Source organism: Podarcis melisellensis (genome assembly GCF_964234715.1).
Source record: "Podarcis melisellensis genome assembly, chromosome: 14".
Lineage (NCBI taxonomy): Eukaryota > Metazoa > Chordata > Lepidosauria > Squamata > Lacertidae > Podarcis > Podarcis melisellensis.
Window position 1 is genome coordinate 31,369,405 of NC_138546.1, and position 26,295 is coordinate 31,395,699.

The 26,295-nt window shown below is 41.5% G+C and overlaps 3 protein-coding genes across 10 annotated transcripts in view; 1 reads left to right on the forward strand and 2 right to left on the reverse strand.

Annotated features, from left to right (window-relative positions):
• The window catches only part of LOC309356858 (protein FAM169B-like), a 52,781-nt gene extending 50,948 nt beyond the window's left edge, over window positions 1–1,833 (reverse strand). For 4 of the 5 annotated variants that reach the window (XR_014162902.1, XM_081888713.1, XM_081888712.1 and 1 more), the window contains exon 1: window positions 1,697–1,826. Coding sequence is in view for 3 of the 5 variants with exons in the window: in XM_081888713.1 (XP_081744839.1) it covers window positions 1,697–1,757 (61 nt within the window). In the remaining 2 variants the exon portion in view is untranslated. Of the gene's footprint in view, window positions 1–1,696 lie in introns of all 5 variants that reach the window. The other variant, XM_081888714.1, reaches the window with a different exon arrangement.
• PGPEP1L (pyroglutamyl-peptidase I like) lies at window positions 1,811–13,160 on the forward strand. Of its 4 annotated transcripts, none has more exons than XM_081888803.1 (6): window positions 1,811–1,908; window positions 3,911–4,064; window positions 7,688–7,740; window positions 10,687–10,803; window positions 11,910–12,139; window positions 12,879–13,160. In XM_081888803.1, the coding sequence occupies exons 2-6, from the start codon at window positions 4,031–4,033 to the stop codon at window positions 13,045–13,047; spliced, it is 603 nt and encodes a 200-aa protein (XP_081744929.1). In that variant the 5' UTR covers window positions 1,811–1,908; window positions 3,911–4,030; the 3' UTR covers window positions 13,048–13,160. The 4 variants fall into 4 exon arrangements, with proteins under 4 accessions (XP_081744929.1, XP_081744927.1, XP_081744926.1 ...); XM_081888801.1 differs by lacking the exon at window positions 1,811–1,908 and adding an exon at window positions 2,205–2,473; XM_081888800.1 differs by lacking the exon at window positions 1,811–1,908 and adding an exon at window positions 2,544–2,671 and having other exon boundaries at window positions 3,828–4,064.
• A 569-nt stretch (window positions 13,161–13,729) lies between these two features.
• The window catches only part of IGF1R (insulin like growth factor 1 receptor), a 181,499-nt gene continuing 168,933 nt past the window's right edge, over window positions 13,730–26,295 (reverse strand). The window contains exon 21 of the mRNA XM_081888411.1: window positions 13,730–23,262. Coding sequence (XP_081744537.1) covers window positions 22,896–23,262 — 367 coding nt within the window. The 3' untranslated portion in view covers window positions 13,730–22,895. The remainder of the gene's footprint in view (window positions 23,263–26,295) is intronic.

A 26,295-nucleotide genomic window follows, 5' to 3' on the forward strand; every position in this document is an offset into this window, starting at 1 on the left:
CTCCTCCTTAACAGGGAGATTATTATGCTTATTACTAATTACCCACTCTTCACCTTAAGATCTCAGGGCAGGTTATAACAGTTTAAAACAAATTACAATCGCTAAAAATAAGGCAGGATACCTCAGTGAGTAGACCATAAGACTCTTATAAACTTTGGGTTGTAGGTTTAAGCCCCACTTTGGACAAAAGATTCATGCACTGAAGGTGGTTAGATAAATGACCCTCCCCTCATGGTCCCCTACAACCACAATTCTGTGATTCTACGATATACACCTCAAGTGTCAAAAGCCAGGGTAAAGAGGTCATCAGCATTCACTGAAAGTGGTATAGGTGCCAGGCATCTGTGGGGAGAGTTCCAGACCTTAGGGGCTGCCACAGAGAATGTCCTGTTCCAGACAATCACCAACTGAGACTCTGAGGGCAGAGTAACTACCAAGAGGGCACCCCCTGCTGATCTTAGCACCCAAGAGGCTCTGTAGGAGAGTCTTTCAAATATTTGGGGTCTAAATTGTGTGTTAAGCTGCAATGTGAGCACTTTCAGTTGGGCCAAGAAATGAATTGGCAACAAGATTACACAATGTGGCTGTTTACAGAGCATTCAATCCAATTTGTTTGCAGGGAGGTTATAAGAAGCAACTGTTATCTCACTCTTTCCAGTGCATTTCCCCCCATCACCTTCCTTACCCCACAAAGTCCTGGAAGGGTACCCAATTCACTTTGACTGCAAAACCTGAATTTGTGGTTAGAGAACTGAAAGCCATCCACAAATAGCAGTTTGGAAGTAGCCCCAATGCTAATGGGCCAAAACTTAAAATGGGATCCAGTGGTCTATGAAGGACATTTTGTATCTATGGGGTCAAAAACTACTGGAAGGAGGATCTAGAAGATTCCTACTATAATAGGAGAACATCCAGAGCATTAATACTTCTGTGGGTCACAAAACCTTAAAGAGAAAAGGACTAAGGCCTGGGAGACCAGGGTTCAAAGACTAACTCAGCTATGGTGCCGAAAAGATGGCCTTTAGCCAGTCGCTGCCTCTCAGTCTAACCTGCACCACAGAATTGTGAAGATAAAATGAAGAGTAGGTGAACTATGTACATCACACCTAGTTTCCTTGAAGGAAAAAATGTTGTAATAAACTATTGCATATATTGACTAAAAATGAGGGAGGGACCCCATGGCCCCGCCTGCCCTGGGGTAAAGATTCTCACATCATAAAATGCTACACTTTGGTGAAGGGAGGTAAGAAATTATGGGCTTTCAGCATTTACAACCCGAGAAGCGGGCAGCAGCGGCGGGGAGGAGGGAGGATTTCTGTGCGGGAAACAAAAACATATATCTTCACGCAGAGAACCCTGGGAATTGTAGTTTGTTAAGGGGGCTAGGCACTGTAGCTTCCCGGTATGGGTAAACTACAGTCCCCATGGTTCTTTGCGGAGGAGGGATGGCGTGTTTTCAACCTACGGTTCGGCACCCAGTTGCGGTCTTGATTTCTCAAACGCGAAAGGAGAGAGAAATGCGCTGTGCTTTTAGTCGCTGCCCTTGTTGCTGTAATCGGATTAAAATATGCACACAACGAAACACACACACAACTCTCAAAAAATCAAAACACGAAAAGAAAAACACCCCTTTCCCGAAGCTGAAAGCCGTGTGAGAATGGAGAAGCGAGAGCCAGCGCTTCGCAGTCCCTCTTACCCGCACGGCCTGAGGCGGCGCTTCCCGCCCGCTTCTGAGGGGCCACCGCAGCCGCCATCATCACTTCCTCCGGGGCGGCTCTAAAGCCTCCCTGCTGCTGCTCCTCCTCCGCCGGCCCTCAGAGCCGCCCCTCGCCAGTCTCTCTCCCTCATGGCTTCTGCCGTTCACACCCACTTCGACCGTCAAAATCTCAGCTCACGGAGTGCATATAGGTTGCCTTAGCGTTTTCGGCGGGAAGCGGGGGAAATAGCCTCCCGTGAGGCAATTGGTATTCTCCACATATCATCTCAAAAAACAATTGCGACAAATCTACCGGCTCTTGGATGGGAAGCCGTGTATATTCCCCACAAAATGCCCTCCTGCCAAAGAAATCTATTCGTATTTGACTTTTAATTCAAGACCCCCTCCCCCCCAAAAAAACCACTTAAAAATAAATACACATGACAAATACATACAGGTGTGCATGTATTCACCACAAAATAGCCTCCAGTGAGACAAAACGAGGGTTTTTTTTTTTTGTGGGGTGGTGGTGGTATCCTTATACAGTATTGTGGCAAAGAAACACAAACCACAGAGTAAAAGCTTACAGCTAAAACAGATTTAAAGATTTAAATATAATAATGGGAAGATATTTAAAATCAGCCTTGGCCTGAAACGACAGCAAAGTAGGTCCTAGGCAAGACTTTCTGGGGAAGACATCCTACAACTAGGGTGCCACCACTGAAAAGGCTCCTGCAGTTCCCTCAGAGGAGGATATTTGGACGCCAAGATCTCAAGGTTCACATGTAGAATAAGATAGTATTTCTGGTGCCCTACTCCCAAGGGCTTTAAAAAATCAAAACCAGCACCTTGAGTGGAGCTTAGAAATGAACTGGGATCTAGTGAAGATGGCAAAAAAAAATTATCACCTGGTCCCATCTAGCAGTCTCAAAGCCGTATCCCAAACGAACTGCAGTTTCTGGAATGTTTTCAAAGGTAGTTGCACATGCAACACATTGTAGTGGTCCAAGCTCATAAAAATGTATGATTTAATAGCTGCAGTGTCCACAGCAATGTAGGAACCACACTAGCATGCACTCCAACTGTCCATATTTTAGCCTTCTGGGGGGGGGGGGAATATGGCTTTAAACTTTGGTGGCTTTAAAAACAGATTAGACAAATTCATGGAGAATGAGGCTATCATCCATAGCTACTAACCACATTGTTTATGCTCTACCCCCAATGTCAGAGGCAGTAAGGCTTCTCAGTGAGAGTTGCTAGGTACTGCATTCAGGTATTGATTGTGGGCATCCCATCAACATCTGGTTGGCCACTGTAAGAAAAGGATGCTGAACTGGATGGGCTGATACAGCAGGGCTCTTCTTATGCTCTTTAAAAAAGAATAGCATGCACTTTGTACAATAGTTTCTAGTCCCCTATACACCAAATAGGAGTGATTAGCAATACCATAACCCACATACAACCAGGTGCATTATGGGAATGGCTGGAGGTGGGATACTATGGTTTCAAATTAAGCCAGATGCAACGAGACCCATTTAAAAAGGACGAGGCTGAATTTAGGTCCATTGGAAAAGCTCTGCTAATGTTTAGCCAAAATCAGCTTCATTGGATTCGCAACCATTGGTTCTAATCCTATAGTAGTTATAGATGCTTCAGTTTAAAATGGAAAATGGTTTTTATACCGTATTTTTATGTGTCTTTGTGGTTTTTAACTGTGATTTAAATTATTTTAGTGTTATTTTATGATGACAGTATGCCACCCTGATCTCCAAATAAGAGGGGCATGAAAGGGCCTCAGAGAGGCTGTTTATATTGTAAGCCACTTTGTCAAGACTATTTGCCTGGAAAAGCAAGATATAGAGACATAAATAAATAAAAGATAACTAAAATTGCTTCTACAGAGCACTGGCTTTTATTGTGGACTATAAAAGCCCAAATTTATAAGTAATAGGTAGACTTATTTTATTAATTCAGCATCACTATGCAACAGAGACATACAAAAATAAAAGTGATTGGATTATTTCTAATCAGGTTAGATTTGAAATCAATAGCTAAGATTATGTAGTTAAGTCATTCTGCATAGTTGAAAGGGGAGAAAGCATAAGGATCTTTGTAACCATCAATATTCCAGGGCTTGTGTAATTAAAATTATCCCACATCATGTGAAACCAGAACAGTCCCAGTTTGGTGAAGTGTTTTTCCACTGACCAATAGGAAGATGGACATTTTGGAACAGATGGTAAAAGAATATAATAAGGTCAGCTGTGATCAAGCATGATACCAGTGAAGAGTGAGCTGGTTATTGGTGTCCGGAACGTAAAGGATTTAAATTAAATGGACATCAATTCTGACACGGTTGTTGTCACGGGTAAGGCTCAATTTTTTTAGTCCTCTTTTAGCCATGCATGGAATGTGCATACACTGGTCTGCTCTTTGTCATAAACAACTCCAAAGGCACACACAGACACACAAACAACTAGCAACTGGACATACCAACATTTCCAAATGGAAAATAGCTCACTGCTGCAACTTGCTAAAAAAGATCAGATGGTATGTCAGTGGGGTAAAAGAAAATGCATGCTATCCTTTATCCAAGAAAGCTTGCCGTTCGTTATTCCTGTCACTTCCGAAAATATCTGTTGATATCTTTTCCTGTGCGGGCTATTTAGCCTCTAGGGTAAAACTAGAAAAGTGTTGCCTAAAAAGAGCTATAGAGCAAGACTGCTTCCCAGTTCCACATCAAGGTCCAAAATTAGAGCCAACACATGTCAAATTTCAACTTCTCAGTTTCAAAACAAGGAGATAAAAATCAGAGGAAATAACACACACTGTTTTATTACCCCAACACTATAATATATAAACAGTGTGTTGAAATAGCATTCCGGAACATCCAAGTCCCTGGAGCCAATTTTGGATAATTTCTTTTCAGTTATAGTTAATGCTGAATCACCAGTGAAGATGCAATCAGTTAAGAGAGGGAGACTGAGCTTTAAAAGGTTGAAACTCTCCTGGAATGCCACTGCACACTCTTGCTCACTGTTACGCCACTAGCTGCTCTAAAGGCAATCATTACGTATAGGCTTGACATGTGAGTTGCTGGATAGTTTTCCACTGTAGGCCATCTGAGGACACAGGACTGAGAATGAAGTGGTGTCAAAGAGAATCTGAATCTAGCCATTTTCAGTTAGCACACAATTTAAGATTATTTTTGTGTTTCTTAAAATAGCTCCCAGGCAGCCTAGGCAGAAACATTTCAGACGCTCCATAGTTTTAGGTGACTTGGATGAGGAAGTGGGAATGACGAAACCACTTAAGCTTTCTGTAGAATTGTGGAACTGTGGCGTTGGAAGGGATCCCAAGGGCTATCTAGTCCAACCCCCTGTGTTGCCGTAATCTGAACGAAATTATACATATCCATTTTTAATGTCCATATGAGGGAAGTAGATTTATTTGGCCACCCGAAATGTCATAAAATCGTATGCAAACATCAGACTAGATGTTTAAAAAACATATAGGGAAGAGAATATAAGAACATAAAAAGAACGCTGCTGGATCAGGCCAAAGGCCCATCGAGTCTAGCATCCTGCTACCACAGTAGCCAGATTTATACCTATGGAAGCATGCAAAGCAGGGCATGAATGCAACAACCCTCTTCCCAGTTGTGATTCCTAGCAACTAGTACAGTGGTACCTTGGTTCTCAAACTTAATCCGTTCCGGCAGTCCGGTCAACTCTCGAAACCATTCGGAAACCAAGGCGCAGATTCCGATTGGATGCAGGAGCTTCCTGCACTCAAGTGGAAGCCGCATCGGACATTCGGCTTCCGAAAAACGTTCGCAATCCGGAACACTTACTTCCGGGTTTGCAGCATTTGGGAGCCAATTTGTTCAACAACTAATGTGTTCGAGAACCAAGGTACCACTGTATTCAGATACACACTCCCTCTGAAGGTAGAGATAGGACACCATCATGGCTAGTAGTCATCGATAGGCTTAACTTGCATGAAAAGAAAAGGCTGTTGGTGTTTTTTAAGCCATCCATGTTTGATTCTGGTAATTTTTAAGATGGAAGATTCTGGGAAAACTCAAAAGCTTGCATGCTATTTTATAAACTGGAAAAGTCCAATGTGGACTTTGGGGTCTTTCTTATAGGCCAAGACAACTACCTTTGCTCTTTGAAATCACCTTCTTCTCCTTTTCCTTAACTACAATAACCAGCAACAAATTAAAATCCAGAACAGCAGCACCCATGCAGAAGGGGGTGGTATCAGCAGGTCTGGAGAGCCCCAAGGTCTGCACATGGAAATGGCCCCCCAAGGAAACCTAAAAGGGGGGGAGGGCAAACACCCCAATCAGTATGCTCATTGGGCACGGAATGGCACTGCTGGCTGGCTAAAACCCTAAACAGGAGAACATTATACTGCAGCATTATGTTTTATGTCCCATATCTTTCTGTTAAATGTGCAGGTGCAGTTTAGAGGTACTGCAGTGTCATCACTAAATGCCTCAGTCACTTTTTCACCTGCTTGAAACAAAATTGTTGGCATCATTTCTGGTTTTAGTAGCCAATATTATTCAGTCAATATGATCCCTGTGTTGGTTTCGACACTCCAATATTTGAAGAGCTCATAATGAAGTCACTTCTTTTAATAGAACAGCTAAACCCTTGGCAGAGGTTTCTTATAGCCACAGTTGCAGGCTGCACATTTCACTCAGCTAGCTCATAACTTGATGTTGTACAACTCTGGTGAGCCCCCCATTTCTTTTACTGAAAAAGCAGTGAAACAGATACAGAACCATATCTCCGTTTTTCCTTTCAAACGTTTCATCTGTTCCCTGTGTTATACCTGGTAAAATATTGTACTTGATGTCCCAAGTTCAAATTCCTGATAAATCCTAAAACTCACTAGGCCATCTTCTCGTTTTTTGCCTAACCCAAATCACAGAGCTGTTGAGAAACCGGAATATGATAACTTCAACCGTACTATCCTGCGTTACTGAATATAAGGGGTGGGGCACCAATATGTTTTTCTGTATAGAAAGATATACTGATATTCCCTCTCTGTGGCAAGAACTCTTGGGCAGAAGATAATGTGTGGTATGTAGGAAGGCACGAAAAACTGTCAGCTTGTTAGTTTAAAAAGAATCTCAAAACTGGAACAAAATTGGACAAAATTTGCATTTGAGTTTTTAAGGAGCCTTATAGTTCTGAAGCAAGCAGCACACTTTGTCTTTAGATGATGGATTTTGTACTAATTTTGTACTAGTTCAGTACAAAATTAAGCCCATAGCTAAATGTACTATCCTGCATAAATGTGGGGAGGTCTCCTAATGTGCATCAATGGGTGAAATACCTTTTAGATCTTTGCAGTTCATGAACAAAGAGTCTACTTAAATGGATAAATTTCACATTTCGTACACATCTATGTGGATTGTGGAGTAGAGGATAGATCTCTTCCCCTTATACTACTTACACCTCTGTATCTCTTTATTCATCCATCCGTTCCAGCTCTTCATGAATTCATGCTCATGGGGAGGCTTACAACATAAAATCTAACAATAAAACACAGCAACTATTAAAATACAGCAACTAAAACATGCTTTCAGATACAAAGTCTTTTTCAGAGCAGAATTATTAACTGTATTTTTTTAATTTGCTATGAAAAATATTACAGGAATATTACTAGAAAAGCAAAGCAAAAAAAAAAAAGTTTAGTGATTCAGCTATGTGTTAATTGTAAATAGTTAAATTTGTGTGACACAGAACTTGAACACATGCCTGTAACCTGAAGTGAGGGTGTCTGTGGAGACAATAGGAAATAGAGACTAATCTGTTTGTCATTGAGAAGCTGAGATAAGGGAACCTTTTACTGTAAAAATCTCAAGAACCATTCAATAAACAACTCACAGCAGAAGTTAGCCAAGGGAACAAATCGTGACAAGATCAGGAATTTATGAATTTTAAGGTTTTAATTATACTTATTTGCTTTCAGGCTTTGGTCCTTTTCGACAGCATCTTGTTAACTCTAGCTGGGAAGCAGCAAAGGTAAGAATGCCCTTTATGTTGAAGTACAAAAAGGAACAATATTCCGGTGTAGCTTTGTGTTTCTCTTGCGTTCAAAGGTAGGGTATTTTTCGCTACCTGGAATTATTTCTTTGTAATCAAAACATAAGCAAAAACTGATGAAATTTTAAGTGGGGAAATTATAGTATTAATAAAGCATTATGTTCTTTGTGTTCTGGATAGGAAATTTATTGTACACCCAGTGAAATTTTGAACCCAAATCACTGAACCAGAACTTCCTTACTAAATTGTCAAAATTTCAAGCAATCCAGGAGATCAAGCAATCCAGGAGATCTAAAACTACTTAGGATTTAAATATCTGAAAGACTGCCTCCTTCCCTACAGATGCTCTTGGGTGTTAAGATCAGTAGAGAGGACCCTCTTCGTACTTCCAGGTGACAACCAAGAATGGTGCATTCTTTGTAGCAGCCCATAAACTGTGGCATTTCCTCCCCATAGAGAAAGCCTAGCACCTTCATTATGTGGTTGTTTCTCATATGTTGAAGACACTTCTATTTAACCTGGCTTTTGACACTTGAGATATTTATTTTAGGATCCACCCTATTCTCTTGATTATAATTTCTTCTAACTGATTTTGATATTGTATTTTAAATTGTTGTAATGCACTCTGGGACCTTGGTGTGAAGGGTGGGTAAGAAATCTAATAAATTAATAATAATTATTTATCCTAGCCCTAGCTTGCTCTGTGCCTGAAACCACAAGAATAATCACTTAATAGCTCGACACATTGTTTTCTGGTAGTGTTTGGCCCCTATTTTAGAGTACGGTATACTATCTTGAAGGAAAATTAAGTGCCATTTATTTGCAAATTAGTGCAGTCTAAAGCCAAAATAAACTAATGAAACAGAGCATTTCTTTGAAGACTATTTTTGGTTTCTTGCAGTGCTGAAAAATGACATAAGATAAGTGAAAGCTGTATATCATTAAACATGCCAAAGCCCTGCAGTAGAAGACACATTAAAGTCTCTTTCCTCTTTGGTTGCAAAAATTACTTTTGAGTGTAGCTGAAGATGCTGGTTTATTCAGGCTTGAAAAACAATTCGATAGGTTCAGATTCCACAAATAATAGGGTTTTTTTGCACACACACCAGCCCTAACCTCTTCTCTCTTTATATTGATGGCATCCCTATTTGTCGCAAGCAAACCGAGATTTCTATGCCTGCTAAGAGCTATGTTCTGCATGTTTTGGAGATGGGAGAACCCTGTAGAACATGGGTAGGCAAACTACGGCCCCTGGACAGCCCAGGAATCAGCGTGTTTTTATATGAGTAAAATTTGTGCTTTTATTTAAAATGCATCTCTGGATTATTTATGGAGCATAGGAATTTGTGCATTCCCCCCCAAAAAAAACCATAGTCCTGCCCCCCACAAGGTCTGAGGGACAGTTGACTGGCCCCCTGCTGAAAAAGTTTGCTGACCCCTGCTGCAGAAGCATTAAAGTTGTTTCTAGTTTACAAATTCTTTTCTGTCCTCAGCTTTTGATCAAATAACCTTTCTTCTTTCTTACCATGGACAGCAAACAGTAGTAGTAGCTTTCCAATCTATTATTTGGCCTCGGTTTCTTGCATGGAAAAGGGGGGGGGGGAGAGGTTACATGCGGCCATCTGACCCTGGCCTAACCAGTCACAGAAGAGTGTCTCATTAAACACAGAGAAATTCAAATGTGTGTGAGAAAATAAAATGCTAATTGTAAGCTGGCATGGATCTACTTTTGGAAAAACAGGCAAACAATGCTGCATTATTATGCAAGATGATGCAAGAGCCTCTCCAAGACCATTCGTGCCACAGGAAAAACACAGCTGGCTGTGTTCTCCTAATGTGTTTACTTCGCCTGCAAGAATTGTTTGCTTGTTTATGTCAAACAGTTTATTGAGCACAGCTAATCAATGTTTCCGCTGACAAGGAAATTGTAACAGTTTACTCAGGAAGCCAACCTTCAAGAACAAGCTTGCCCCATTCACACACCAGTACCAGGGCAATCTTAAGTCTGCGGCTCCTTCTGTGCCACCTTGGATTCTGTACAATAAATGAAACACTGGGACCTTCCAACTTGAAAAGGAAGATAGATATTCTTCCAAACAAGGACAGGTCCCTGGGGAGTGCATTATGAGACACACATTTAATCATCAAAACAGCAAGTAGTTGGGGGGCCAGGGTCAACAGAGCATGGAGAAGAGTTTTAGTAGTTAGTACACAGGAAAGGCAGATTGTGGAAACATGGAAGATGACATGGCAGCAGCTTCCCCATAGGGCAAGGTTGGGGAGCCTGTGGCCCTCCGTAAGTTTTTGGAATCCAACTCCCATCAGTCCCAGCCAGCGATAACCCTCCAAGACCACCTGGAGGACCATACGTTTGGCCAACAGGGTGGCCAACACCTAGCCACTCCCTTAAATAGGCTCGGGGTGGGCTGCTCACAGCCCCCAAGGCCCTGGCTCTGATTGGCTGAGTGTACACTGTACGTCCTTATCTGAGGGCCCGATACGGCCGGAGGTTGGCAGTGCCAGCTGTTTCCTCCCCTGGCTGTGCCAGAAGATGGCAGCCTCCCTGGAGCCACTGCAGCCATGCCATGCGACAACGGCTGCTCACCCACAGTCCCAGGTGAGTGGTTATTTTCTCTGTTACGCATTTGGAATTCCTAAACATTGCATTGGTAACTTATACAAACATGGTTATGTCTACCTTCAAAAGTTGAGAACAGCTCTGCTCTATCAGACAAGGCTCTTATACGTTTAAAAGGGAAGGGTGATGAGTTCGTGGTTGCTTAGGCCATCTCCTTCTTCTGCATGCTGATCAGCCATGACTAAGAAATGGAGTTTAGGAGAAGTTGGGCCACAAAGTTTAGCTGTACAGCTTCCTCTGAAACATCAAATATTTTAACACAACATAAGTTGTTCACTCCAACACAGGAACTAGCCAGAATTGGTCTTGGAAGTGATGTAGACCTACACATCATGGAACTGCCAGTGGCTTACAAAAAAGCAAGAGAGATTGTCTGTCAAGCATGGGCAACCCTTCAGCCCCAAGTAAGTGAAAATACTACTAGAGGACTCAATTTAAAATTAAGCTTTAGATTCTCAAAATATTTTGTGTAATCTTCAGAAGATTCATTATTATTATTTTTTACAAACTGCTGGGATTAATCTTTAAAGCCCTAAACATATTGGGACCAGGTTATCTTACAGCAGGGACGAGGAATCTGTGACTCTTCAGATGGTATTGGACTCTTAACTCACATCAGTCCCAGCCAGCATGGCCAACAGGAAGAAGTAATGGGAGTTATAGTTCAACAACTGGAGGGCTCTCCATTCCTGCCTTCAGGACCATTTTCACGCATATACCTGCACCCCTTTTAGCAGACATGCAGTGTTCTGCCTTCTTACCAGTAGCCACCCCCTTTACTCAACTTCCTACTGATTAATTTACATCTCATCTTTTCAGCAACAGGGCTTAGAAAAACCTTTTCTTCACTGCTGCCCTTCAGGAGTGTTAATTACTTGTTTTTCTCATAGTAATTGTATATCTATCTGATGTCCTTAATGCATCTGATATTATGCATGTTACTTTGTGAGGTAAAGGTAAAGGTACCCCTGCCCGTACGGGCCAGTCTTGACAGACTCTGGGGTTGTGCGCCCATCTCACTCAAGAGGCCAGGGGCCAGCGCTGTCCGGAGACACTTCCGGGTCACGTGGCCAGCGTGACATCGCTGCTCTGGCGAGCCAGAGCTGCACACGGAAACGCCGTTTACCTTCCCGCTGGTAAGCGGTCCCTATTTATCTACTTGCACCTGGAGGTGCTTTCGAACTGCTAGGTTGGCAGGCGCTGGGACCGAGCAGCGGGAACGCACCCCGCCGCAGGGATTCGAACCGCCGACCTTTCGAACCCACAGCGCCACCTGCGTCCCACTTTGTGAGGGCCTGGCCCTAAAAAGTAACATACAAATAGTTTGAATGAATAAATAAATAGACCAAAAAAACCATGACTTTCTCCCCAACACAGTGGAAACATATATTTCCAGGGACAAGGTTCTCTATAGCAAGCCTGTATTTCACACAAGGCCAGGGCACAGATTCATTATATACTGTATATCAGAACTTATTTCCTATCTTCTCTCTTGTGGGGCAACCTACAGGTTATGATTCATATTGGCCTGGTTTCTACTTCTAAAGCAATCATCATTCTGGAGCAGTGTGGGAAGAACAAAGGCTATAAAGAAATGGATGCTTGTGGATTTTGTCCAGAAAAAGGTTGTTGTGTCTTAGAAGGCCCAGAAAGAATAGACTCTACAATTAATTTGAAGTGTGTCTGGAAAAACGTTCAGGTGGAAGGGATGGATGTATTTTTTTCCAGAGATGCAGGAAGGTAAATTACTTGCTGTATTGAGAAACCATGTCAGTTGTGGGAGACATGATTCAACTAGGAAATATTCCCAAAAGTCAAACACATCAAAATTTGGAAAGATCTGAGAAAACAGTATCTTTTGTGTATACTGGCCAATACTTAATGGAACATGATCTAAACTCTTAGGACCCCAAGTTAACCACAAGGTGGATCTGATGCAGCTTTTTCTCAAGTTAGCACCTTGGTCCATGCATGCAGAGAACCTGCTTCTTGAAGCTTCTCCGTTAGTCTCAAAGTTGGGATCAAACCTAAATACACAGGGGTGGGTAACGTGTGGCCTTCCAGATGTTACTGGACTTCCCATTATCCCCAGCCAGAATGGCCAATGGCCAGGATTGACTAGAATCTCAGTCCAGCAACATCTGGAGGGCCAAAGGTTCTCCATCCACGATGTAGGGAATCTTTTACTGAATGAGATTTGGCACTTCTGTGCTTTAACGCATCACTGAATTTGGGTTACTGTGATTATAATACTATTTTTATGATGCAAATTTTCTGGTGCTAGATAAAGGACAGCTGTGCAGATATTCTTGAAATTGTTTGCTGTACTGAGATGCTTTTAAGCAGTTCGCAACCTTACCTCTTCTGATGCGTTGTCTGAAAGCTAGTCCTCAATACCAAGATGGAGTTAACTGTTAAAAGTATATAATTAAGCATACATATTGTGTAGTTTTAAGTATACCTTTCCTCCATGCTGCAGGTACGTTTGTGATTACATCTATTATACCTCTCTTTACTATGGTAATGGAAGAGCAGTGTTTATCCATGTACCTCCTCTATCCCAATGGGTGACAGCAGAACTTCTTGGAAGAGCCCTGCAGACTGTTATCTTAGAGATCTTAAAGCAATGTAAACAAGGGATAATGTAAAACCAAAAAAACCTACACACACAAGTTACAAGGTATGTTCATTTTCATCTGACTTTATGAAAAATGTAATACCATTAGTCATACCTATTAAAAAAATAACCAATGCAATCCAATGTTCTCTGTGTGTGCAAACTTGTGCCTTCATGATTCAATGCACACACTGCTTACACTCAGGGATGAAATGTAAAAATACTTGGGGACAAAGGAGCTGCATGTGTACATTGGAGGGATGTGGAACCTATGGGCCTCCAGATGTTGCTGGGACTACAACTCCCATCATCCCTCACCATTGGCCAAGCTGGCTTGTGCTGATAGGAGCTGGCTTTCCATTCCACCCGTAACTGTATGGAACAATACACCATGCACATATTAAGTGGCTATGGAAAACCATAGAAACATAAAGTAAAGCTGAATCCCTCCCCCCTGCAAATAAATAAATATTTCTGTAATTCTGGTTCTGATGAGGAAAATCTTGAATTTTAAAAGATGTGTTACTGCAGATACTTTAGTTAAGAAGAATTATCCAAAGGGTGGACAACGCTCCCCTCCCAAAGAAACGAAGTAGCTTTAATAGAAATTCATCATCATCATCATCATTTAGAGCACATCTTGTTGGAAGAGGCTACATTTTTAAAAAAGTATCTTGTATTCTGAATAAAAGGCAATACACAGTACGCAAAAATGCATACAGAATTCTTTTTATTTAACTTAATTATGTAGTACTGTAACTACTAGAAAAAAAGCAGAGTAAGAGAAACTAAAGGAGCCTTAGCTTCAGCCATTCAAAATAGACAAAAGGTTCTTTTTTTCATAATGTAAAGAATCCAGAATATATCGCAACAGGAATAAATTCTTACAACAGAATATACAAAAACATTTTGAATTTTTTTCATCATCTACTGATTCATTTTAATATAAACACAGGAATTTCTTTAGGAATAATTTATACATAGCAAGTCTTTATGTAATAAATTGGCCATGTTATTACTGTTTTATTTTATTTTTTATTATTTTTTAAAAAAACTTTATATTTTAAACAAGGTAACTTGGAAAATGTTGTTTGCAAATGCATTCAGTTCCATAGCACTTTCTAGTTTCTGTGTTTTTTTCCAACTTTTTTGTTCCAGAGGTAGAACAACTCTGGCCAGTCCTTTCTTCTCAAACCTCACTGGTTTAGAAAACAGAAAAAAAATATTTAAAAAGGCAACAGAACTACCCAGAAGCCTTCGGGTAAAGAGAAGGAGCTGTTTTAATTTGGGTACAGAAATTGGATCTTCGGTATTCTTGTTTAAATAATGAGAATAATAAATAGGGACCTTTGATGGTCATTTAAAACAAAGATTTAACGTTGCTAAATATCTACATAAATTGTACAGGCTGCATACGAAGCCACCTTTTCTTTGAATAGAAGTGATAAGGAATCTGTAAACGTAAGTTGTCTTTCTTTCAGTGATAAGTATTGAAAGTGGCTTTTCACCACGATATCATACTATGCAGTCAAATCCTTCAATCAACCTAGGCAACAATAAAGCAGGTACTTAAATAATGCAAACAATAAATCCAATCCCAAACACGTTTACTTGGAGATGCATTTACCCTGGATTTCAGTGTAATTTACTTCCAAAGAAGCATACTGAGGATTGTAGCTAAAGACTGCGTAGCAGCAACAATGGTTCTGTTTCCTTAACCAATGAGGTTTTATCCCAACCTGCCACCCATACAGTATAAGTGAAATGACCAGTTGAAGATGATCCCACCCATCCAGAGGGCTCTGGAAGACCAGGTGACTGAAGATACAGAACATATTCTGGGTTTACGGTGTATTTGGGGCAACAAATGAACCATGATTTAAGAGTTGGTACAGGATCCTTTTTTGGCATATTGTAAAGCTAACTAGTAAAACCAGTATCCTAAAAAGGAAAGGAAAGGGAAAGAAAACCTTAGACATACATCCACACACACTGAAAAGTGCCCTTAAATTATTTTAGGCATTTATAAACTACAAACATTTCTATAAAAATCATTCTATGTACTTATAAAATGCAATGAAATATGTAATAAGGGTTTTGTTTTGTAAACCAGAGCTTTGTCAACTGACTACCCGTAATCTACTGGACTTAAGAGCCCTATTGAAAATGCTAATGGATTGCTAGTCAACAGAAAGGATACAAAAGTAAAAGATGACAACCACACACAGGTACACACCCATTCCACATGCACATCTAATGAAAGCCATCTGGAACTTGTGCAACACTTATTTATGATCAGGTGGCCCAGTCCAGCAATCCCTTCCAATTGCTCTAGTACGTGCGTACAGCACATGCGCTACTCCAGCAAGGACTTCCCCATTTACTTCAGCGGAGCTGCCTTCCATTAAGGTGAACAGGGAAGCCAGGTGTGCAGAACTCCATGGGCACACGGAGAGCTGGATCAGGGTAAACTTGTTATCATGAGTAATAAAGTTCTACATAGTGTACTTGACTCCACAGCAAAGACACTGAGACAGGAATTCAATTATGCAAGGTCAAATTAATTAGTTGGATGTTGTCATGCTTTGTAAACTATGCTGAACTTCGGGCAAACTGTGTCTTTGTAGATCAGTATCTTTGCCCCATACCTGTATTTCACAGTGTCTTGCATATTTTCTGCCTTCAGTTTGGATAGACCTCCTTATAGTTCTTTTTAAAAAGCTATTAAAAAGAAATGTTAAGTGCCTTGACTCAGAACCAGTTGGTCTTCCAAACTGAGATGATAGCCAGCAACTTCTAGAATACAACCCCATTGGTTCTGTATCTTCAGCACCCGCAGGGGAAAAAAAGGGTTTAACCTATACATAACCATTGAGTCGGCACATATATATGGACATGCTCTCTTGTTATTTCTGTTTGTGCCAACATTTTTTTTCCTTTTAATTATGCTTAAAAGAGTGGGGTCGCAGTATATAGAGTTCATTGCTGGGCTATGCAACTATGGCAGGAGCCCCAATAGATCCACTCATTGTTATCCAGTGATGGAGTACACCATTGAAAAAACAAAATTAAAAGAGCATAACAAGAATGCATTACTGACTACTGGAATGGATTTTTTTTAAAAAATAGAACTACATAGAACATTATATCAACAGCAGGAGTGTCATTCATACAGCCATGGATTGTAGTAAACAACCCACAGCAGGTTCCCAGAGATCTAAAAAGCAGTTCCATCTCGTGACTAGACTTGAGGCTGAGCATTTCTTTTATTTTCTGTATCAACAGTAGCATCAGCGTTAAACTGTGAAAGAATCTTAACATCTCTTCTCTCAAGGAGGAGAAATTAATTGGAAATTAGCCCCACCTCATGCTCTGCTTTTGGTGTCTAGTTCTTTTCATAACAAGGTTAACATCTGATTTAATAGTAACCAAGCATGCAACACTTCTGTGTTGATACAAAATTCCTTCCTCTGAAACCAAACCACCTCCAGCACATCACTAAAAGAACTCAGTGACAGACACATATGAATCACATTTTGGGGGTGGGGGTGGGTACTACATCAAATGGAGGTGTCATGAAATGAAAATCTGGGGCTAATTATAAGATCAGAAGTTAACAAGTCACCATTTCTGGACGGCATACGTGCTGTTCTTTGAAAACTCCAAATGAGAAATTGTTGCTCTTAAAAATTTGCATGTTGCTTCAATACAAACTGGCCTCTATACTGGAGGATTAGAAAGTAGTCAAATCCCAACAATTATATTTTTTTAAGTGAGCCAGGAGAACCAGGAAAAAGACAGGCCCATTCACCGAACATCCATCCCAGTAAAATTGGCATAATGTACAGAAGACAGAATTATTAAACAGAAGCAGCAAATTGGCTTCTGCAAATTGAAATCCTGCCTCATCAATATTTTAGAATTCTTTGAGATTTTCAAAAAACAGGTAGATCAGGATAATCCAATAGATATTATATTTCTCTGACTTCTAAAAAATATTTTGCCAAAATCCTTCATCAGAGACTCCTGGATCAATTTAGCAGTTATGGAATAAAAGGGCAACTCCTCCTATGGATTACTAAGATTAAAGAACAGGAGGCAGAAATGAAGAATAATGGGGAAACCTCTCAATGGGGGAATATAAACAACGAAGTCCCAACAGGATCTGTATTGGGACTGATGCTTTTTAATTAGTGAACACTCATACTGACCATGAAAAGCTCCAAAGAAGAACATGGGGAGTGAAATTGTGTGATGCACAATGGACCAAAAAATAACCCTAACTTTACACATACATGTTTGATGGGGTCTGAACCATCAAGTTGTTTCCAAGAATACATACTGGAGGTTGTGCTGGCTATTAATGTGCAGTGGCAATGAAATAAACCAATTATGTATTGTTTGGAAATTTATTGAAAATAACATTACAAATAACCTAATCAATTGGTGCAAAGTCACTTGAAATGTTGGGTATGATTCTGCTCACTACATCTCAACAAGCTGGAAAAGGTGTGACCATGGGGTTGGAACATTTTCCCAGAAAGGAAAAACTAAGAAGTTCAGCGCCTTTAAAATTTAGAATATAAAACATTAGGGGGGGCAGATGGTAGAGGTTTTTTTAAAAAAAATTATGCACAAGGGAGAGAAAACGGGTTACAGAAAGTTCTTCTCATTGACTGGATCTCTGGGTCACCCAATGGTAGAAGGTTCAGGACACATGAAAGAAAACACAGAACCTGCTGCTACAAGATACAAGGATAGCCACTGGTTTATATGGATTTAAAAAGGAGGCTCCATGGAGGACGAGAGGCCATAACAATGGCTGATGGCCATGTAAGTTAAATGGAACATCTGGATCCAGATGCAACAACCCTCTTGCAGGAGGATATAAACTAGAAGGGCTACAGCCTTCGTACCTGGCTTGTTGACTGCTTAGAAACATCTAGTTGGCCACTGTGGAAAAATGGATGCTAAGACTGGTTGGATCCTTGGTCTGATCCATCAAGGTTATTCTTATGTTCTGATCAAAATACATAACGGACCTGGTAGTTCAGCTTTCTTTTTTTCCTTCAATGAAGACAATCTGTGTTGGTAAGTCACATCTGGTGACTGAAGGAGCCAAGATCTTCTGTGTTTACTATTAAGAACACGAGTAGATTTTTCTTTTTTTACAACGTTAATCCAAACATCTTTAATTCAAGCCCATCAAGATCTAAAATCAGTTCTCCATCCCGTGCAAGACAACAGTCTTGCTGAAAACCCCAGCCTCATGCCCAATATGAAGCCAACATTAATTCTCTGTTTGACATGCATAAACAACCGTATGGGAAAAGCCAGGTATATTATATGATCTGGGACACATACATGTACACACGCACGCAAATCCCAATACAAAGGACTGTGGAAACCAAAATGGAATTATTATAAATGTTGTGAGTGCAGAATGCAATGGTAGAGTCGAGGTGGTTTGGTCCAGATGGGCTGACTTATCACATGGGCCCACTTGCTTAGTCACATGACTGCCTTACCCTTGAATGCTTCTGAAATGTGTTTTTTAGATGGGCACTACATTGTTAGTGTTCTCTCCTAATATTTCAAAACCACCTACATACAATAAAAAATAATAATAACTTGGACAGTTTTAAACAAAACCCTCTTAGCCAGCTGAAAGGACTGAGTGAGGATCCCCACGGTTGTGGAGATTTAATATGTGCAAGAGAACAGAGGTCACCACCACCACCACAAAGGATCACCAAGAAGAAAAGGGCAAAACCAAGAGATTAAGCCAGGGGAAGCCCGGCACATTTGGCATTCCAGATTCCTTCCCACCTCCCACTCATCCCAGGGTCAAGCGCAGGAACTAGATAGTCATGCTCTCTCAAGGCGACAACTGAAGTGTGTAACCACGGGCCATGTATCTAAGAGGCTCCATAATTCCAAAAAATAGTCAACTAACACAATTAGGTGCCACAAGCCATACCTGCAGGAACAACTTCCAGAATCAGGTACGCAGAATAAAAAAGGATTAAGCCGTGACAAATCTGACGACGGGATGGTCAGAACCCACACCTAAAGCAGAGTTTTGGAGGTGTGGGGAAAAGGATTTCAAGATGATCAGCACATTCAATCTGCACAGAATGAAACATGCCTCAGTGCTCCTGTTAAACAGAAGCAGCTCCCACTCCTCTCCACCAAAGTTCCTAAAGTGTACATTGAGTGGGTTCTTGGTTTGAGGACAGCACATTTCACTGTTTGTTTTAGCCAAAGAACGGAACCTGCCACACTTCATCATTATTATGTAGGTACCACTTTGCTCCAGCAGTCTTTTTTTGTGTGTGCTTGGGGCATCTGAAAGACATGCATCTGCTTGGACTCTTTATCCGTACAAAGCAGAGCAACCATCCAAATTCAGTACACAACTGGTGCATGATAAATGTATTAACAGTTGTCATTTTCTTAAACCCCAGAGAGCCACTAGTTCTCAGCCAGGATGACCTGGGTCTGTTGTGCTTCACTATGCCATTCTTTTCGAGGACATGGGCATATTCCACTGAGGATTCCCCCCTGCCCATCCATTTCAACAGGTTTTAAGAGCAGCTATTGATTTCAGCTCAAATGACTTCTGACAATGATTTTCAACTCTCAACACAGCATCAAGTGAAAGCATAAACGGTCTTTTTAAAACAGCAGCTACAAATGTTTTTAGGTGACCTTTTTGATTTGGTAGTGACCTCTCCTCTCCAAAACCTGGAGGATGTGGTTTGTACAATGAATGAGGTTACCGGTATATCAACAGTATACTGTTGGCTGCTGAGAGATGTATATTTATATATATTTATATATATATACACACACAAAAATAAGAGTGAGGTAGATAAATGTTTGAAAAAATAAGAAAAAATAAAAAACTGTCCCCTTGTCATAACTCAAAAACCCTTATCTCAGTATTTAAAATTTATTATGGGGCGTCTCTACAGTGATTTAAACTGATAGCACAAAAATAAATAAAAAAATCCTACATAGAATACCTTTTTTTTCCTTTTTTCTTTTTTTATAAAGGGGGGGGGATATAGCTAACTATGGGATAGGTGAAAAAGGAAATAATGGGACTGAAGCTACACAAATGAGGGGAGGGGAAGCACTACAAACATATCATTATCTCCAGTCACATCTAGCAATTATATTTTAATTCTTTGTTCTCAGTCAAACACCCCCTCCCGCCCAAAATGAAATATTTCAACATTTCCATCCCAGAACAACCCTTCTTTTTTTGCTGTCAGACTTTGGTTGGATCAGTGCTAATACAGAACTTCCATGCAGTTAAGTACAGGTGAATTAACGAGTGTTAAGGCACCTTGATTTTGCAAACTGCAGGCTCCCTGTTCCTCTACAGAACATATGCAACTCAGCTAACAAATTACTCCTCGCTTTGTTTGGGGAGTTTGGTCTGAACTTATGCGGATATTCATAGCTGCCGCAAGGGAACCACTGGCTCACATACAAACAGTGGCCGAAAAACGCTCAAGACCTCTTGCGGCTTGCCTCCATTTTTAACCACCCACCATTTCCTGCAAGCTGGAACTATCAGCAACCCTCGTTTTTCACCACCAGAGCCTACTTTTTCAAAAAGAAAAGAAAGAAAAACAAACACAGAGGTTTTGTGACCTTGTACAAAGTTGCCAGCGCTGAGAACTAAAAGAGACGTGCTGTTCGTAGGATGAAAGGGTTAAAAACCAATCAATCCCTTGTTTTCTTAAATGACCCCCAAATCTGGTATTGGCAGCTCAACAGCTGTTGCACCCAACATTTAAAATACATATGCATGTACTTTTTTTTTTTATGCGTGTGGTTGTTTGACAGAGACAACCAAAAATAAAACAAAGGCAAAAGGAAAATGGGGGCGAGGCTATCAATACACCAATATGAATATGAACACTGAATAAGAATGTACTAAATAGTTAACTTGTTTTCCTGACCTGAGCTTGCATCATACCTTGCACTGTAACAGACATGGGTGCTGTATTACGGGCAAAGGGCGAGGAAAAGGAGGAGACGGTTAAAAAAAGGAGGAGGATACATATTTAGGCAGGATGCAGAAGTCACGCTACCAGAAATATATCTCCCCCCACCCAGGCCTGCCCAAACAGCCTATAGATACTGTTAAAATAACTAACAGAAAAGGGGAGGAATAGAGAGATTTGAGAGAGAGGAAGACAGGGGGGAGGAAACAGAAACATATTTATAAAAGGCATTAACAGTTGATGGCAAATCATGTTTCAGGTATCACGTCTTGGGAAAGCGGGGGGTTGGCGGAAGAGAGAAGTTACACATTATAGTACAAAGCATTTAGAAACTTTTTTGGGAATGGGGAGGGAGGGGTTGGCAAGAGGAAAAAAAGGGGGTAGACCTGAAGATTTCTCATAATTAAATCCACAAAGATAAAGAACAAAAAAAATAGCAGCTTTTTTTTCTGTACAGACATATAGATGAGCATCTGAACTGTAAAAAAGTTATAAAAGTGACACAAAAAGACAATGTGTATGCAAATGATCCATGGTCTAACATAGAACTGCAAGACCCTTTGAAGTCTTAATAACAGAGAGAAAAAAGGTCAACAAAGTGTTGGATGCTTGAATCCGTTTAATTGGCTATTCTTCTCCATTTTGTGTGTGTGTTTCTCTTAAGTATTTCCCCGCAAGCCTGCCACGGAAGAGCAGGAACAACTCATGGAAATTCCTTCTTTTTTTCTGTCTATTTCCTTTTCGTAGTGCTGTTGAATTCTTGCACAAAATTCATCTCCGCCCCATCCCCCCCCCCGATTTGGCTAACCAGTGCCAGTTTTGTCCAGAATTCATATAAGGGGAGGTAATTTATTTCACCTCTACCCTCTCCTTTAGGTTCTCAACTGCATTTAAAAAAAAAAATCAGGCTTTTTGTCCAGTCAAAAAAAAAATAATCTAGACAATCTGATCTTTTTTTTTTTTTAAATAATGCCAGTGTATGATTGGAGTGTATTGGTCTGCATTTCATTTTAAGGGACCATGTGATTATTTCACCCCCTCGATGCCTACCCAAAAACAAACACCCCTAAAAGAAAGTTCGTTTTGTGTTGTGGTTTTTGGCAAAATTTGGCAGCGTTGAAAACAGTTTACAAGCTTGGACAAATAATGGCCTTTCTTTTTATCTCTAAGGTGATCCTAAAAAGACTAAGGAATAATATTAAAAATCCAGTCCTTCCCCCTGCCCCCCTTTAAATCCTGCTTTGCTTTTGTAACAACCTAAAGTGTTCAGCAGGTGCTTGTGAAGGGGAACAGAGAGAGACAGAGAGAGAGAGAAGGAGGGAGGGAGGGGGAGAGAGAGAGAGAAAGGGAGAGTGTGTGTGTGTGCCTCTGCTGGCCTGCCATTTTTCTTTTGATGTGATTCTTTAAAAAAAGAAGAAAAGTGCCGTACAGTTGAACTTCACGCAGATATGTTTCCCATTATGAAGCAGAAAGGAAGGAAAGAAAGGGGGATGCACACATCAGATTCTCAAGTTTTCATTTGCTATTGTTACTGTCAAAGAGTTTCAGAAGGCTGAGTGTGTGCCCCACATTCAGAGTTTTGTTTTTTGCTTTGAAACAATCTTCTGCTTGCATATTGAAAAAAAAGAAAAGAAAAAAAAGAGAAAAATGCTATTTCGTCTTTTAAACTGAAGAGAGGATTCTCCTGTGTGCAGCTATGACAGTTCTGAAGATCCACTGAGGTACAGTAGGCTTTTGAATATATTGTTATTTTTCTTGCTTGCTTTGCTTGCTCTCTCTCTCCCCCGCCCCTCTCCCGATGCTTGTGCAGATGCACGATTTCGCGACGACGACAAAAACAACACCTGGTTCTGAAAGGTCAGCAGGCCGAAGACTGAGGCAAAGGCAAGGCTCGCTCATTCTTGCGCCCCCCGTTCATGTGCGCGTACGGCTGCCTCTCCTCAAAGCTGGCCCGCAGGACCACCACGCCGGGGCCGTTCTCAGCTTTATGTCCTGAGTGTTTGTCAGAAGGTTGGAGGGTTGAGGAAGGATCCAAAGGAATGCTCTCCATGTTCTCTGTCTCTAAGTCAAGCTCCTCTGTGTCGGGCGGCTTGTTCTCGTCGCTGTAGAAGAAGGAGACCTCTTTGAAGGCTGGGTCCAGTTCATCCTTTATGCTCCCGATGATCTCCAGGAAGGAGGGTCTCATCTTGGGATTGTACTGCCAGCACATGCGCATCAGCTCAAAACTGGAAAGAGGAGAGGAAAACACACGGGCGTGAAACCACCAATCTAGTTTTGCAGCGCTGAGTATCTATTCATTTATAAATGTGTCCCTATGCCGCCACATTGCAAAGTATCGGGGCAGTTTGCAAGGTGTAACTAGAAAACACCATTTAAAAGAATACAGTCGTACCTTGGTTGTTGAATGCCTTGGTACTCGTACGTTTTGGCTCCCGAACACCGCAAACCCGGAAGTGAGTGTTCCGGTTTGCGAACGTTCTTTGGAAGCTGAACGTCCGATGCAGCTTCTGATTGAGAACAGGAAGCTCCTGCAGCCAATCGGAAGCTGAGCCCTGCTTTTCGAATGTTTTCGGAAGTCGAACAGACTTCCAGAGTGGATTCTGTTTGAGAACCAAGGTACGTCTGTACAAACAAAAATACAGATTACCAGTAAGGTGACTGGTTAATAAAAAAACTAAACAGCTGCAAAGGTCTGTCTACATAAAAATGTCTTCAACAGAATAACAAAATGGAATTCTAGCCTGGTAATAGATCATGGGTGTTCCAAATAATTTTTTTGGACAGGGTATGTGTGCGTTTGTGTGTGCGCGCGCGCAATATGACAGGGGAAGCAGGCTAATTTCTCACAAAAAAGTAAGAATACTGCCTGTACATTTGGCCACATTCTACAAATGCCACAAACTTACTTTTTAAAAAAGATGAAAGCTGAAAATCTGGGATAACGGTTTATTTGAGGAGGGGGGACTCCCCCCTTACCTTCCCCCAGCAGACACCCAGGACAAGGGGGTGAAATGTTCTTTCCCCATCCCCCTTTAAGTAAGCCCTATGTTTGCCTAGCTTCCCTCCTCTTGAAAAGCAGGCAGCCTGCAGGAACAGCTGCCACCCCCTCCTCACCTTCCCCCACCCCCTCACAACCAAGGAGAAAGAGTGTGACAAAAATATCCGAGATCCATTTCTGTTACTTCATCGCTGTTCCTCCCCAGCTGACGAGGCTCTGTCTCGGGGGGGGGGGGGGGAGACGGACGGACTGGCACACCAGCTGGAGCCAAGAGCATGGGACACTGGGCTGGCTTCCTGCCCTGTGGCCTTTGGGCATTGCTGAGGAGATACCACAACCAGTGGAACGGGAGACACGTGACTAGCAGCGCCAGCAAGCACACATCACACTTCCTTTAAGCCAGTGCCAGTGCTTCCCATAATAGGAAGTTTTTTGCTACTCGCACCGAGTGGTTAAGGAGGCCTTGTTTATACTGTCTTGGAAACAAGATGCACTTCCCAAGATGGAGGAAGAATCTGTAAGTGGATGGAACCGGGAGGGAGAAGAGAAAACCAATATGCTAATAACAGCATCTTCTTTGCTGGATTCCGAACGGAAGTCCATGTCTGAGGCTGGATTAATATGTAGTTGCAGTTGTGTGGCTGGAAATGAAAAGCAACAACCAGCCGTCTTGGTCCGTCAGGGTCCCCCTGTTTAAGCTGGCAATGATTCATTATAGGTACAGTATTTTTACACTTGAAGAAGGCTCCCAGAGCAGCTTAGATATGAGCAATTGGGGAGAGAGAGAAGGAAGGAAGGAAGGAAGGAAGGAAGGAAGGAAGGAAGGAAGGAAGGAAGGAAGGAAGGAAGGAAATCTCTGCCTGGAGGCTTGCGGTCTAAAAGGCACCATACAAAAGGAACAGTTGATGGGGAGAGAAGAGGACAAGAAGAAAATTCAGGAACCCTTAAGTTAATAGTTTTTACACTGAGCAGCTGGAATGAAAACAGTTCAGGGAGAGGAAGAGCCAAATGGAGCTGGTCCTTCAGTAGAGCAAAGAGGACAGATCCTGGCGATGGATGGTTTCCTGCCCCCTTTGGACCAACAGCAGGTGTGTATGATGCTGGTTGGAACAACACTCAAAATGATGGGGGCAGAGCAACAGGATATACAAGCCAAATGTGGAGTAGTGGTTAGAGTGCCAGAGTAGGACCTGAGAGACCAGAGTTCAAATCCTAACTCTGCCATAAAGCATCATCATCATCGTCATCATCATCATTTATTTATTATGCCACCCATCTGACTGGATTGCCACAGCCACTATGGGCAGCTCCCAACAAAAAATAGCAAAAGCACAACACAACAGCACACACTACATACAGAAATCTCAAACAGTATGAGGGCTGGAATTCAAAGCTCTGCAGTATATTGAGGGCTGGAATTCAAAGCTCTGCAGTTATCTGCTGCTTTCCAAAACTGAGTCATTTACCCCATGAAGGATCAGAAAAATGAATTATGTAAAGTCTGACCATCAGTTGAAGCCAATTCAAGGGGGGAAGGAAGAGTTATTGATTCCATAAATCATGTCAATTGGTACCTATTAGCAACTCAACATTTAACTCTATACGAAACTTCATTCCAAACCCTCAACTTTAATCAGGGACTAATATAGCTTGGAAATGCCCAAAGGAAACAAAAATATGTGAAATATTTTTCTCAACATTATTTCAGTCTTAATGCCGGGGGGGGGGGACTTCAGAGCTTTTAAAACAAAACAAAACACCCTATTATTCTCATCTATTTGTCCATTGTCGTCCCCGCCAAAGGAAATGAAAATGGGAAAACATTTCTTTCCCTCTACAGAACTCCAAAACACACACAAGCACACACACCCTTCCTCTCGCCCGCCTTGCTGAACTATTCCCACAATGTCAAGCATAATTTCAAAGCCGTTTGAGCCTGCTGGAGATTCCCATCCTGGAAGGGAAAGAATGCAAGGTGGGGGAAATCCACTTCCATGGCAACCTCCAACAGGCTCTTCCTCTTGCCCAACCCGAGCGAGCAAGCAAGCAGCAAAACAACACTGGATTGTCACCGGACACCATCCCAAGTTCGCTGGCCAAATAAGCTCTTTCCCCAAGAATCTGAAGCAGCTGGGGCCCCCTAAGCTATTGCATCCCTTGTGTGGGCCTCCGACAAAATCGCAAACAGCAAGGCGCAGCATTTCTTTTCCAGAAAGCCAGTTCACAGAGAAGCGAACCAGGCTTGAGACCAGCTTGTGTA